The sequence below is a fragment of the Micropterus salmoides genome, unplaced genomic scaffold (genome assembly GCF_014851395.1).
Source record: "Micropterus salmoides isolate LMB-PRFRI ecotype aquatic unplaced genomic scaffold, ASM1485139v1 Ms_hic_scaffold_23, whole genome shotgun sequence".
NCBI classification, from domain to species: Eukaryota; Metazoa; Chordata; class Actinopteri; order Centrarchiformes; family Centrarchidae; genus Micropterus; species Micropterus salmoides.
Window position 1 is genome coordinate 21,248,583 of NW_024041484.1, and position 15,923 is coordinate 21,264,505.

Consider the following 15,923-nt stretch of genomic DNA (forward strand, 5'->3'; position numbering starts at 1 on the left):
CAGATGTATTTATTTTTCAGATTATTTCAGAAATTTTTGTATTGAAAAATGTTTATAAAATACAATACAAGATTAAAGCAGTGGCTCCCAGCCTCAGAATCAGAATCAGCCAGGTATGTGTGCACATACGAGGAATTTGACTCTGGATTGTACATTGCTCACGATCTGCTTACTTATACAAGAATACAATAATAAAATCAAACACAGGCTACAGTATAGAGAACTCATATATACACACGCGATAAACAAAAACAATATAGACAGATTGAGACAATGCAATGAGCAGAGTGCAAAGGATGCAGGAGTGAATTGTTATTACCATTATAATTATAATTATTATGCACATATGGATGTGATATACAGGTGCACATACACATATATACATACATGTACACAGTGTGATGGAGCACAGTGCAAAGGATGCTGGAATAAATAAGTATTATGTGCAGGTATTGTTTACTTGAGGTAGGTGGGTTGGGTATCCAGTATATACAATATACAAAATGTCTATATGAACAACTCTGAAATAGAGAATGATTAAGAAAGTGGTAAACAGTAAACAGGTGGCTGATTAGAGGCAGAGTTACAAGTTACAAGTGATGGCTTGCAAAAAACCTGCATTGCTTTGACCTATTACGAAAGAATCAGGGTCTAGTTGGGACTCCTTGACATGTTTCAAACAGATTTGTGTATCAGCACTTTATTATTTCCTCTTTTTCTCGGTCATTTATCATCTTACAACCTCTTAGATTTATTTTACCACCTTTTGGAGGGTCCCCACCCCGAGACAGTAAAATGCTGCGTACACATTGAAGTGTAATCAATGTAATTTATTATAATATATCACTCACAAGGAGCATTTAGCTGATAGTACTTACCTATTTTTACTTAAGTAGGATTTGAAATCCAGGACTTTTACTTGTAATGGAGTATTTTTACGTTACGGTATTGGCACGTGGTACGTGGGTTGTGTTTTGTGATTGCAGACAGATGCTCCCCTGCAGTCACACATGGTACAGAGAGGTCACCTCAGGTCAGCGGTGCCCCTGTGAACACGATGCCTCAGTGCAGTGAACTGAAAAAGGACACTGACACATTTGGGCCTGATGCAAATGACAGTAAAGTGAGAATATTATCATCATGAAAAATGTGACACACAGAGCAGAGCATGTGTTTGTGATTAGTGAGGTACCGAGAGGCTGCCTGTGTGTTTGTGGGTGTGTGCTCACCCTCTGCCCTACTTTCTGACTGATGATGCTGCAGAAAGGATGAGGAGAGGGAATATCCCATAATGCCACACTGCTCGTCCCATGGGCCAGATGGATGGGTGGATGGATGGACACAGACTGACAAGCGTTCAGATGGATGGATAGATGGATGGACGCTGCGTTTAGTTGTTGTCTGCACACATTGAACGTGTTTATTGTCGCCGCCCTGACAGAAGATCGCGCTTTCGCGGTTTTTAAAAACCTCTCCTGTCAACAAAAAATCAAAAATCCAGCTTCCGGTTATAGAAATGTGAAAATAAAAGCCTGTGATATAGTTATTGGGTGACGCTACAAAGTTCTACAAACAGTGGAGATCAGTTACTTGCAAGGTTCAAGGTTCAATTTGTTCATCCATAAAAACATGGAAACTATATAAAATATATGTATCAGTATAATATATCAATATATCAGTTTTATATTTTATTTTGTATTTTATATTTATAGCCTATTTTATTTGCTGCATTGTTTTATGTATTAGATTCTATTTCGATTTTGTTCCACTTATTTGACTTTTTGTTATACATATCTGTAAGTGCACAATTGAGGGAGCCTGAGATCTCAGAGTTACATTGCCGAATCCTTCCGTGCAATTGCCGTGTACATGACAATAAAATAAGTTGAACTTGTGCATTTATATAGTAATATTATGCTCTTTATAATGACTTTGCTGTCTGAGATTATGGAAAATTTATAATTATTTTTAGAAAAATCACTAATTTAAGAGATACAATTGTGGTATAAAAGATGTTGAGCTTGAGCCCACAAATAAATCTAAAATCTACAGTTTTTTTTGTAAACCTGTGAAAAAAATGTGTAATTAAAAATTCAAATTCATGAAAGTGTAGAAAAGATGTGTAGGCTAGCTGTCAAAAAATGAGAATGTGTACATAAATTATATCAATAGTGAGGTTACACAATGACTCTGAGGAATAAGAAGTGCTTTCTTATCCATCTCATCTGTGATAACAGTGTAAACTGACCATACATATGAGAGCATACGATTTAAAATAGGTCAAACTTTTCATTATTAACTGCAAACATTTCAACATTGTTGTTGCTCTGCCAGTTGTCATTTGTCTTTTATTTTGAAGGGGAAGAAACCCCACTTCCTTGGTGACGTTGGTAGCTTGACGTTGCTCCCTGCCAGTTGGTCAGTGGCTCGTGAGTGCAGTTCGGTCTGTTGTCCAGGCGGCTGCGCGTGCTGCTGTCCCGGCTGCAGTATATAAACGCGGTCAACGGTCAGAAATTAAAACGGTCGTGCTGCTTAAAGCGTCAACCGTCTGTAATTCATTCCCCCAAACCTTTCTGCTCTCCTCTCCACCACCGGCATCCGTGCCCCCTCACAAGCCGGGGGAGAGGGGGGGTCCAGCGCGGGGGCTACACAGCATGGACCCCCAAATGAAGGACCGAACCAGTCCGGCGACAGGGGGCTTCAGCGGGCGCCTGGCTTCCCTGGGAGCCGACGGAGGTGACTCGGAGTCCGGAGCCGGCTCGGAGGAAGCAGCCGTGGGCTGCTGCAGCGACACGTTCAGCAGTCTGCCCGACATGGAGCAAGAGACTCTGGAGGAGAAATTAAGAGGACTTGCGTTCAGAAAACAGACCTCGTATCGGTGAGTGGAGAGCTGGGAGGATGCTGGGACAGTATATTAGTCCGGAGGAGGATATGTTGGTGTTTGTGCGTTTATCTCACCGTCAGACGTGTTTAAACAATATCTCCGTTAAATATCGTTCAGCTGAGTTAGTTCCTCAGGTTTATTTTCTACATGTTATAAGCCAATGGTATTGGAAGAATTATGTGTAAGCTAGCTGAAGCTTATGAACACAAACACAGGAGAGGACACAAAGAGAGAGGGGGGGGGGGGGGGGGTCCATTAGAGATTATTTTGCTATTTTGAAAGCCTAAACAGACACGTTGTGGTCTGGTAGCCCTCTGGGCTTGTCCAGGTTATAGACACCATCATGCTGCTGACAGCCTCAACGTGGCATTGATAACACTCAGCATTTAGCCCATGTCAGTGATGGATCACAACAATTTTGCACATACAATAATGTGTGTGTGTGTGTGTGTGTGTGTGTGTGTGTGTGTGTGTGTGTGTTTCCCTGTGTTGTTGTAGCCCTGTTGTTTTGGAGCATGTGAAGTGGGATAGGGGGTGAAACAGTATTGAATTTTGGGCTGTGTGTGTGTGTCTGTGTGGGGTCTCTGGCCAGTTTTCACTATCAACAGCAGCTGCCAGCCGCACCAGGGTGTCAGGCTGCTGCTGGCATTCACACACACATACACACACACACACACACACACACTCACATGGCGGTTTTGGTTGTCAGATGTCACTGTCAGGAATGTGTGGCATCTATCTATTTATCTGTCAATTTTGTCTTTGTTTGCAGCTCTGTCTCTATGTATGTGTCAACCTTTGTGCTGGAAATGATTTGCATTTGGAGGTCAAATCAATCACTTTAATGTGTTTGTGTCTGAATGACTTATTTGAGTCTGATTTGGGCCAAAACAAAGCAACAGTTTATCTACCCAAAATCGGCGAAAGTGTCAAATAGCGATCTATCTGCGGGTCACAGTTCATATTTGTATTTCAGATTTTTGTTTTCACTCTCCGTATTAACCTTAATTAAAAAAATATGTGATTATATAATCAGCTTATATATGTGTCATGTAAACACGTTAGAAACAGAATCAACTGGCCATTTGGAAAGGAAATTCCTCTCATTTGAAAAATGGATGGTACGGTATAATCCTATTACAATCTATTTGACAGATGATAATTTGTCCTGTTGATTATTTCCCATGTTTTGAAGATCCACAGTCTTTTTAAACACCCACTTGTAAGACAAAACACATTACCCAGGGAAGACCCACCGCTCTTTCACTTTTATTATAACATAATTTGCAGAGTCTCTCTTCCTCTGGGTGTTTCCCCCGGGGAAACCATCTCTGGTTAAGTGAGGTTTTCCAGGAGATTGTTCATCATTGGAAGTGCCGCAGCTGGTTTGCCCCCTCCAATTTCATAACTGCAGGAATAGTTTGTTCTGGTAAATCTGCTCCCTCAGTCAAAGAAATAACCCAGCAGTAAATAGGTGATGGGGTGTATTTGGTACATCGTGCACGTCAGAACCCATATCTAATTTATGTACACCTGGAGTACATAATGCAACTGCAGATACACTCAAATCTCCCAGTTTATTGTGGCGAACATGGACTGACACATTCAAATCCAGTCAAATACAAATGGTTGGAAAAGATAAAATGTTCATATTTCTGTATATTGAACATTTTGACTTGGTTTTATTTGTATGAGTCAAGAGTCAATGTTCGAGTCTTATGCTGCATTCAGACCAAATGCGAATTTAATCTTCGCAACGCTTTCCTTCCGGGGGGGCGTCTATCGCTGGACAACTGCCAAGTTTTCACAAACAATAGTGATGTGCAATACCACTAAATTCCTATACGATCCAATACCAAGTAATACCCAGGCTGGTCTTGCAGATACCGCTACCAATATCAATACTTTTTACATTTTATTTCTAGTTTAATGTGACCTCCCTCCTCCCGTTTCTGTATTTATGAGAGAAATAAGGAGTAGGCTGTAGCCTCACCAATTCAAAATAACAGCTGCATAATGACAAGACATCAAACTACTTACTTATTATTTATATTCTTTAATTATAATAAAAATATCCTGCTCAGAACTGCCGCTTCATAACATCATTATTGTGACAGACTTAATCCCAGATGTTTAGCGAAGTTTGCCGTGTTGCTAAAGTATTTCACTGTCTTTGCACACACATCACACAGAGCAACATTATTACCTTCACAGCTAAAACACAGCCAGACGTGACTGTTTTTACAGTCGGCCATAGTCAGTATTCAATCGCGGGAAATGTAAAGGGCTGCTCACTTCAAAGAAACTCTGTCACAGAGCCGTAGCGCAAGCATGACTTGACATGAAAGGCAGAAGGAGAAGTGGTTCCTATCAACTAAGTATAATTAGACCATCCTGGTGACAGTAAGATACACTCACTCCAAATGACTGAGTTTAGATATCGATCCTTTTGTATGAGTATCGATCCTAGAGCAGGATGCTAACTTGTTCACAGTAAAGTACAACGACAGCTTGCTGCCTAGAAGCTTCAGTGAAGATAAATCAACGTTGTAATCCGAAAAACTAAAGTAAAAAGCTAATTTAATAAAAGCAGTTTACTCCGAGCTCCTCCCGCGAGTAAACGGCGTAGTTGTCAGAGCATAATCCAGACAGACTATGGGTGTTTATTTGTCCGAAAACTGAAGCTCTGAAGCCGTCGGTTAAATCCAGATAATCTCAACGCTGATAGGCTATTGCGACTCAGCGTCATGCAACTTTCTCATTCGAGTTGAAAATCTTCAACTCACGCTAAGGCCACACCGCTCGACAGAAAATGGCGGCTGTCTGCGTCCTTGCATTGATTTTGTATGTAAACGCACCGAGCCCAACGCTCACTTCGCTTTTGGTCTGAAAGCACCATTAGATAATCTTAAGAGGCTGCATCTGTCAGGTTGCTTTTGCAGCTGTTTTAACAGCCGTTTGAATGTGTGCAGTAACATACGTAGTTCAACAGTTTGGGGAATATGCTTATTCACTTTAGTTGAGGAGATCAACACCACTCTCAAATCTGTACAGTAAATATGAAGCCAGCAACCAGTTGGCTTATGGTAGCATAAGGACTGGAAGCTCTGTCCAAAGGTAAGAAAAAACAACCTACCAACACCTCTGAAGCTCACTGATACTTTTTATCTAATGTGTTTTAATCAGCAGAAAAACAGTTGTGGTCTTACAGGGAGTTATGTGCTCGACTATTCCTGGAGTCTCCCCTGGATGCCTGGCAACGTCACGGTTACAACACGGCTCTATTTGACGTTTCCCAAAATGTCAAACTATTCCTTTTATGTGCGAACTCCAAGTCAGATCAGCGCAACACAAAGGGGTTTAGTATACCATAAAATAGGGGTGTCACAATACCAAAAATGTAAAATTCAATATGCCAGTAAAGTTCCATGATTCTCTATACCAATTCGATACCACGGTAAAAAACAAAAACAAAACAATAAATCCCATGAACTTCAACATTCATTTGAACATTAAAAAAAAACAACTAACAGCTGTGAACGCCGTGAGAAGATGTCAAGGACAGATGGGAGGTGATGTGAGTCAGTATATTCATAAATGAGCAAGCTATTAAAAGTTGAACCTTGCACTGTGTATAATTAATTATTAAGTTAATTATTACTTTTCAGTCTCACAGGTGTGAAATGTTTAAGGGTGGTCACTATCTCTATTGGCAGTGGTTTGAGATTTCTATGTTGGAAAAACAAAAAAGTTATTGATGATTTAAATGGATCATATTGCACTTAAGGCAGTCCCTAACTCCGCCTGCAGTAACAGGCGCGTTGGACAGACATTCAGTTTTTAACGCTGCAAGCCGCATCGTCATCTTTGGTGATTTTCAGGTGACTTAACACTGAGACACGTCCCAAAACTGGGAAAAATCAAGGCTTTGACATGGAGCTGTTGAAGGTAAAAGCCGCGAAACAGTCACACATTTTCCATACATGACTCTCTTCTTTTTCGACGAGTCGAGTTGGAGCTGTCGGTGCAGCTTGTCACTATCTTCCACTTGTTGGATCTCCGGACACGTTTTCAGAATTTTGGTATCGACTTGGTACTGGTTCTCACTACCATCACTACCACAAAAATATTTTATTAGTATTAATAGTGACCAGACAAGATTGGAAGGATATGTTCCACCCATGTCACCCTCTGCTCTGGAGCTGTTTTCAGTCTTTTTCATGTGCTGCAAACGGTCTCATAGGAATCCCCGGTTGGATTAATTGCATTTGGAAAGAGAACATTTGGCTCATGTAACTGCAGCTGTTGTTTGCTATTGTCCACGACAATGTAATTTGGTGAAAGAAGAACATTTTACTATCAATGAATATGTGCTTTGTATACTGCATATGCGGTGAATTTACCAGAACACCACCACTTGTTTTTAATTTAGTTTAGTTTGACGTACTCACCATTCGAGACAGTAGACAGAGACTTTATTCTTGACTACAATGGACATTTGTGTTTGTTTTTAATCCACCACAGTATGTTAATTGTATGGTAGGACTGGATGCATGCTGTCTGGTACCATGTATGCCAAATAAAACAAATCTGTCTGTGTCTTAGGGGCACCCAGGAGTGTCAATTACTCGCCATGTCTTGGCGTTGTGTTGACCTTTGGCCTTATTGGATAAAGCTATGGATAATCTGTGAATTTTCCTCCTTGTGGAATCAGCCATGTGGAGGAAATGGCATTAGCCGGTCAGGGGAGATGGTTTGTTAGAAGGTAGTTTACATAGCTTTGAAGTGGCCAGTGCCAAGAAGTGAATTACCATATGTGGCAATATGAAAGAGCTGAGAAATGATGCTGTTGAACATCAAAGACAGTGCATGTGTGTGAGGTTGTGGTTTTATGTGTTTATGGCAGCATAAGCGAGCGTAAGGCACGCGTAACTTATCTGCCAGATACTCGTCACATTTGTGTGTGTGTGTGTTCCCAGAATACTGTCCCTGCTTTTATCTATTATTAGATGTCTCACCCGTCTGCCTCCATGACAGTTCTTCCTCAGTTAGAACGGCATTTGCTTTGTGTGTGTGTGTGTGTGTGTCACGCCAACCAGTTAGTCAGCATGCCAGTTAGTCTGGAAGACATTGCATCAAGTAGCTAGTCGGTCAACCAGCTGGACTCTCAATCTGTAAGTGAGTTAGTGAGTTGTTTTTCCAGGCAGCATCTGTGACAGTCAGCAGCTCATTTAAACATTTTTGGATCCAGGTGTCAAAATAGATCAGTCATCGGCAGTAACGGAGCTCATAAAATACTACAAACGTCTTTCCAAATCTACTTGGGCTCTTATAGAGCTTCTGTAATACTTGCTGACCTGAACTCACATTTGAACGATCCACCATTCCTGAACACTGAAGTCCTAATGGACCTAAAGCCAATACCCAGACCAGTCTACAATATTTGTAACCTTACTGGAATACCCTATTACTAACATCACAATTGACTGATGGCTGGATTAAGATAAAAGTATAACATGTTCAATTCAATTTAGGGTTGCACCTTGGCTGAAAGAAGTGGTGGGAGATGAAATATGCGTATTGATATATGGTGGTAGTTATCCTCCAGCTTTTCTGGGTGAATTGGGCAATTATGGGCAAGGTTGCAAATAGAGCTATGAATAGTTTTTTCTAATCGATTAACTGTCTTGTCAGAAAAAAAGAAGACCCCAATGAGAAGCCTTCAAATTGCTTGATTGCCACTATTAAACATGACAAAGAACAGCACACTCCTCACATTTCAGTTGCTGTAAGCAGAGAATGTTTTGCTTAAAAAGAGTTTCCTATTCATTTATAATCGATTGGCTAATTGCTTTATCGGCTAATAAATCCAGCTCTAGTTGCAAAGTGCAGGGCAATTTACATGAAGTTTGCATTCATGTGATAAAACATTTTTAACTGTAAAGTATTCAATTTCAGGATAAGCCAAAAAACAGTTATTTTAGGTTAAAAAGATTTTCTAGAAATTGTTTTACATCATTACATATACTGAGGTCTTGATGATAAATTGTATTCATATCACCCACCTGTAGCTGAAATCACTATTATGATATTAAGAAGAATATTTTTCAGATATCAGGGGCATAATATGGCACTTGCTGTGATCTCACAAGAAGCAGTGTTCCAGACAAAACTCATTTCAATTCAGTTCATTTCACATAATAACTTTAATCGTTTGCTTTTAATTACAATTTGCCTGGAAACATTAAAGCAAACAACAGACTTTCGTTAAAAGGTAATATTACGTAACCATATAATCGCAGTATGATTCCACTAAAAGTCAATATACAGTGCGTTAGTATTAAATAATCGCACAGCCCTAATGTCACCACAAAAACAGAATAAACAAGAAAAACAATGGAGCACAACTTTGACCAACTACTCAGCTTTATATGCAGGACATAAAAACAAAGATGAGCTTCGCCTCTGGTTGTTATTGTAAGACTGCACACTGTTGCTGAACAATAAATACTTATGGTTCTGTATATGGCTCATGTGTGTCCCCCAGCCAGTCTGGTAGAACCTGGATCCACTTGATGGTGAGCTATTGTTTCCTATCTTTGGTCTTTTTGTTTGCACAAAAGATTAATTTCTCAGGATTCAGATTCGGACCATTCAGAATATCATTGCAAGAGGCGACAGCTGCCATGGATGGATGTGGACTTTATTGACTACCTGAACCTCTGCAGTAGCCTCCACCTTGTGAACTAACTGGCAGCCACTGCCCCTGACTCCGCTCGCAAAAATGCCAACATGACCTGTTTGCTCAAGAGGGAAAAATACAAAGAAACAAACAGTTTGTTTCACCACCCAGCTTAGCGTGTGGTGAGATTTCACCACCGCCTTCGTGGGAAATGGTGCCACAGGACAGGATCTCGTAACATTATCCCTCTACTATTTACAGACCACTTCACAAACAACAGATCACAATAAGTACTTGTCATACCACAGTCCAATATACTATGGCGTCATTTCATTTAGGCTGCTAGACGATATATACCACAGGGACAGGGACTAAAGACTGGGGAGACACATGAAAAACAAGAAGAGAGGAAAAACATAAAAAGATATAGATGTATCTCATGTTGCTACCGCTGTGCACCACCTGCAGGGGTAAACAGTGATCAAAGGCCTTTCATCATTTGATGCTGCCAGAATATAAAAACTCTTTTCAGCCTTCAATTAGGAGAAAATACAGAGGGAGAGTGAGAACAGAGGGAGGGATGAAAAAAAATGGAAGAGAGGCAAAGATATATGAAACAAGAAGAGCACAAATAAAGCAGAAGGAAAAGTCATGACAGGACGATTGTGACAGAGTGGCGCTGACGCATTATAAGACAATTACTGTAATACCTAAAGGAACACTGATACATTTAGGTGGAGCAATAAAAACTTCACTTGCTCTAAAAATATAACAAGCCTGATGACTTGTATGACTTCCAAGACTGTCTTCCGGCGTTAGAATAAGTCATATAAGGTCCCTGATATATTTTTTACTTCTGCTTATTGATGCTGACCTTAGTGATGAAAAAATCACCAGTTTTACAGAAAAGATTTCTCAAGTGCCCTTCCTTCATGCCAAATAAATATGTAATAAAATGTAATTCAACATCATTAACATTTATTTTCTTTAAAACGGAGCTTTGCACTTGAAAGTGTTCAGTAAAGAGGCATGTTTGAGGTGAGACTTGTAGTAGATTGAGAGATGTACTTTATTTATCGTGAACATAAACAGTAAATAAATATCGACACAGAAATACATATCAGTTGGAAAAAACATGAATTAAAATATTAAAAGAATATTAAATAAAACCTTAGCACACTCTACTTTTAATATGATATAGATCTGTGTATCTATAGAAAACATAATATAAAGAATATACTAGAATACACAAAATATAAACATAAGATACTTGGGACAAATGTGCAAATAAGTTACAGAAGGACCAAAACGCAGGAGTTGGTTAAGACAACTCATTTAGACAGAGGTGGGGTGTTGTAAAGAGTTATTGCTCTGGGCAGGAAAGATTTCCTGTATCCGTCAGTCGTTGTGGCAGTGAAGCTGAGGGTGGACAGGATTATCCATAATGGATAACAGTTTGTTCAGTGTCCTCCTCTCCACCACAACTTCAAAGGTGTCTGGTTTGCAGCCAATTAGGGAGCAAGCCTTCTTAATTCTTGCTCATTAGGTCTGTTGGGGTTGCTGGCTCCAACGCTGCTCCCCCAGCAGACTACAGCAAAGTGCAGTGCACTGGCCACAACAGACTGCTAGAAGATTTCTATACAACATCGATACAGCCTCACTTTTGGTCTTCCAGTTCATTCTGTTGTTGGTGTGGACTCCCAGGTACTTCTAGTCCTTCACCGTATCAACATCCTCGATCATCTCCCTGGTCTTGATCACGTATAGAAGCAGATGTTTTCTTCCAGCCCGCTCCGCAAATAGTCTACCAGTGCTCCGTACTCCTCGTCCCACCCATCACTTACACACCAAACCGCTGCAGAGTCGTCAGAATACAAGTGGCATTACCCAGAGATGTACTGTAAAGGCCAATTTATACTTCTGCGTCAAATCTATGCCGTAGGGTAAGGCGTAGCCAGTCGTGCACCATCTTATGTGGATGTGTTCACTCGCACAGACTTCACTTGGTTAAAAACTTGGTAGCTTATGACGTTATAAGTCAAGTGGATATTTTATAAGCACAGACCAGGTAAAGCAGCAATGAACACACAGGGTGCAGATGTTGGGTTCGGTTATTTGATCGGCTGCATCATAACGGACTGTGGGTGGAAAAATAAGGAATAAACATGAGTTCTGTGTCTTTTAGGCGACTTTATAACATGTTCCTCCAAGCCGACAGGAAGTGCCCGTGCTTTGAAGTACATTTTACTAGGGGCCAAAACAGCGGCTGTAACACAGTAGATCAATATATTTGACTGTCACAACCCGAGGGAAATTACTCGTTTTGCCATCAGAATGTGATCCATTCAGTCGATAACATTTGAAAAGGCTATACCAGCCGCATGTATACAATTTTACCCCCATTCAAGTTAGCAGAGGGCTAAACCGGAAGTCAACACAGTGGACGCTGTATCGCTACCACCTACCAGCATTTGGGGGTGTAATTGCAGAATAATGTAGACACCGACGCACAAGTATAAATATGCTATGTGCGTAGCCTACGACATAGCTACGCCTGTAGACCCTATGCAGGAGTATAAATCAAGCTTTACGCTGTATTTATGCATACCAAAGACAGTAGCAACATGTCCACAGACAGTTCTTCCGACTTCCCAGTACAACTGGAATGCACCTTTGGGGCCGTTCAAAGGTGGGGGGTTTGGGTCCAAGGAGCTTACCAGTTGGTTGGAGGGGGAAGGGCGAAAGCATCAGGCGCAATGAGGATTTATGGAAGTCAGGGTTTGGGTGGTGTCATGTGTGGTGGAGGAGATAGCTGATAGCTGTGAACTAAATCTTATTGAAGAAACAGTTTAGGTGATTTGCCACCTTCAGGCTGCCCACTGGTTGTCTGTCATTCACCTTGAACCCAGTGATGTCCTTCATTCCAGTCCACACATCCCTCACATTTTTCTGCTGGAGTTTGGCCTCCAGCCTCCTCCTGTAGGAATCCTTGCGCTCAGGTCATGCTGTACACTCCTCAGTTCTTTCCTGTCCCCAGACCTGAAGGCTTTCTTCTTTTTATTAAGAAGTAATTTCACGTCGCTGGTGATCCATCGCTTTTGTTAGAGAAGCAGTATACAGGCCGGCAAGATGGTGTGTTCACAGAATTTGATTAATTTGTTGATGCAGTCTGTCATGTTATTGACGTCCTCTCCGTGTGTCACACACAGCACAGTCTAGTCTGTGGACTCAAAACAGTCCTGAAGTGCCATATTATGCCCCTGAATCCATCTTCTCTCAGTCCTTGTGAGTGCAGACTGCCTCTGAACACGTGAGACATCCTTTGGTGTCAGCAGGACCAGGTTGTGATTAGATCTGCTGAGGGGGGGAAGGGCAGTGGCACTGTTTGCATCTTTAGCATTTGCATACAGGAGGTCCAATGCTTTATTGTCTCTACTGGGGCAGTTAAGATACTGATAAAATTGTCTATATGCAGTCACATCTGTTATACCACATATTTGAGTGGCACCAAATCTGTTGCATAAGTCAGCAATACTCGTTTAACTAACTTGGCTTTTCCATTTTCAGCCACACTAGTGGTGCAGCCCAAAGTTACAGGAGCGGTGAACCAGCTAAAGTGTCGTGCTTATCAGAGGCTAAACTATGGCAGAGGGGCCAAACTGTGAAGCTTTAGTTCCACCAAAGAAACGGCTGAAGTCGGCAGTGAGGGAGCATTTTGGGTACACCAAGTCTGACCAGGGCGTTACTGACGATGACGGATCCCCCAGGCCTAATACATTATATCAAATAGCGTAGCAAGTTGGTAGGGAATTAAATATAAATGTGTCACTTAAAATCGATGCCGTAGCGGTGAGCTTTCAGTGTAACGCCGCACCAGGGTGGTTTGTTGCTGCGTCGAGCAACATGCGCCGCACGGCGAGCTCGTGCGCAAAGCAGCTTCCACGCAGAGCAAATCGCTTCTTTTCTGAAAGGGCCTTTATGGAAGACAGAACATAGTCTTCTCAAGACCTTCAGTCACTGAACATTTAACGTTACATCATGTTGTCTTCTCTTGTCTGTGTTGAGAAAATGTAGCCTGGTGTAAAACACTAACATACATCAGGAGCTTATAGACTTCCAGGACTATAGGCTACCAATGAAATGCATTTCAGCATTTATCATTTTCACTAAAACATATGTATGGATGAGAGTTGATGACAGTAACAGTGGTGTTGGGCGGATTATTTAGAAAGTTCACACAAACATTCATTGTGTCCAGAGGTTGAATACTTATGACTTTGGTGGCCCACTTACTTTTTTATCTAGCGCCACTAGCAAATAAAAGTTTTCATTTATCCAATGAAATATCCCAACATCTTCTAGATTAGCACAGCATTTTTGGTTTCCCGAATATATTTCCCAGGACTCTGATCACCCCCTGACTTTTCTCCACGCGAGGTCCAAATTTACAGTTTTGAGTAAAATGTCTCAACAACTGTTGAATTAATTGCCATAAAATCTGGTTTATACATTCATGTCCCCTCTTAGGATGAATTGTAATAACTTTGATGATCCCGTACGTTTCATATAGTCGTTCTTCTCTTATGTAGTCTGTGAAATATTAAATAATTACATCATTCTGTAACAACTACAAAATTAAATATTTTTTAGTCACTAGCACAAATGCCTCTTCATCCTCGGCCTGCTTCTTCCTATCGATCTGCTTTCTCTAGTCAGGGCTGAAGTAGATTTAAACAATACAATCAATAAGGAATGAGAGCTTTAACCAGAAAACATCTGTACAGTCAGTATTATACAGTAGAAAGAGCTGCTTCCTTATGTTTTATACAACCAGTGTATGAGTCGTTTTTGTAGAGGGTCTGTGTTAAAATCAGTGGAACGCTTGGCTCAGTGTCTGGGCAGCTTAAAGACACTCATGAATTTTTAAGCAGACGATCAGAGCACCAATTGTTGATGAAATACAAGACTTACTGACACAATTTACTCCTCTCATCCTCAGAACGGATAAACAGATATACATGCATATTTATGATACTCTTTTCCTGTTAGGTGGAGGAGAAGGGAGGGAGGGAGAGGAGTGAGGCTAAGCTGTATGGATGTATGGATAATTCAAAATACATAACAGGTCAACTGCTGGTATATAAAGCTGCCGTCAACTTGTCCTGTTAATTCCTGTTATGTTTCAGTGGAGAGTTTTATATGTCCATGGTTTTCTTGAATATTGTCTTCTACTGGTTTACTGTCAAAGACACCAGAGAAATTGTAATAAAAGTTGTAATTAAATATCTAAGTTTAATTTAACGGTCATATAAGGGCTGTGACTAATTACATTATTGATAAATCTGTGGATTATTTTCTTAGTTATTGCATTACTTGTTTGGTCTATAAAGGTTTAGATAATAATGGAAAACAGTTCTCCAAAGATCATGCTGACATATTTAAATTGCTTGTTTTGTACGACCAACAGTATTACGTTCAGTGTCGTAGGTGTACAGAAAATCAGCAAATATTCACATTTGAGAAGCCAAAAACAGTTCATCACTTTTAAAAGTTGTTGCATTGTTAAAAAAAAAATGTATCAGCACTAGGCTAGGCGACAGGTAATTATCCTGTGCAGTATTTTTCCTCTCTTGACTGAAGATTTTTTTTTTAAATATCATGAGTTTCCTGCAAAAACCTCATCTTCTGACTCTCTGAAGTGATTGACATTTTAAGTGAACAATGAGTCCCTTTACCAAGAATCTTCTCTCAGAAACAGCCATTATGTTGACGGAGAGTACTGATACTTAAGGGTTTAATTTGCCTTGTGAGTTGCAAACAATGAATTTAGTTTGTACCCTTTCAGAATGAGGTGATGGGTAACCTGTGCTATGTTGAATAAGTGTACATTATGTAATACGTGGATGTAAATTTTAAAATGTTTTGGCCCAACAAATTGCTTAGAGGTCCTTTTTAGAAATCTACACATCATGGACGGAGTGACTGACCACTTAGAGTGAAAGTGACACTATATCAGAATATATTTTGTGGTCGATACCAATACCAGTGAAATTCCACAGTTCTCGATACCAATTCGAGATCATGGTAAAAAACAAAAAGCAAACCAATAAATCCCATGAACTTCAACAAACATCTGAACACTAAAAACAACTAACAGCTGTGAAAGTTGAGACGATTTCCAGGACAGATGAGAGGTGATTTGATGTCAATATATTCATAAATAAGCAAGCTTGTGACATGACAACCTTGCAATGTGTATTATTATTATTATTATTATTATTATTCAAACTCACAGTTGTGAAATGTTTTCAGGTGGTCACTATTTATATTGGTAGTGTTTCAAAATTTCTATGTTGA

At 40.3% G+C, this 15,923-nt stretch overlaps 1 protein-coding gene across 7 annotated transcripts in view; it reads left to right on the top strand.

The window, feature by feature from the left end:
- The first annotated feature begins 2,412 nt into the window (after positions 1 to 2,412).
- Positions 2,413 to 15,923, top strand: part of dgki (diacylglycerol kinase, iota) — a 91,475-nt gene continuing 77,964 nt past the window's right edge. For 5 of the 7 annotated variants that reach the window (XM_038738605.1, XM_038738609.1, XM_038738608.1 and 2 more), the window contains exon 1: positions 2,413 to 2,878. In XM_038738605.1, coding sequence (XP_038594533.1) covers positions 2,655 to 2,878 — 224 coding nt within the window. In that variant the 5' untranslated portion in view covers positions 2,413 to 2,654. The remainder of the gene's footprint in view (positions 2,879 to 15,923) is intronic. The other 2 variants (XM_038738610.1, XM_038738611.1) reach the window with 1 other exon arrangement.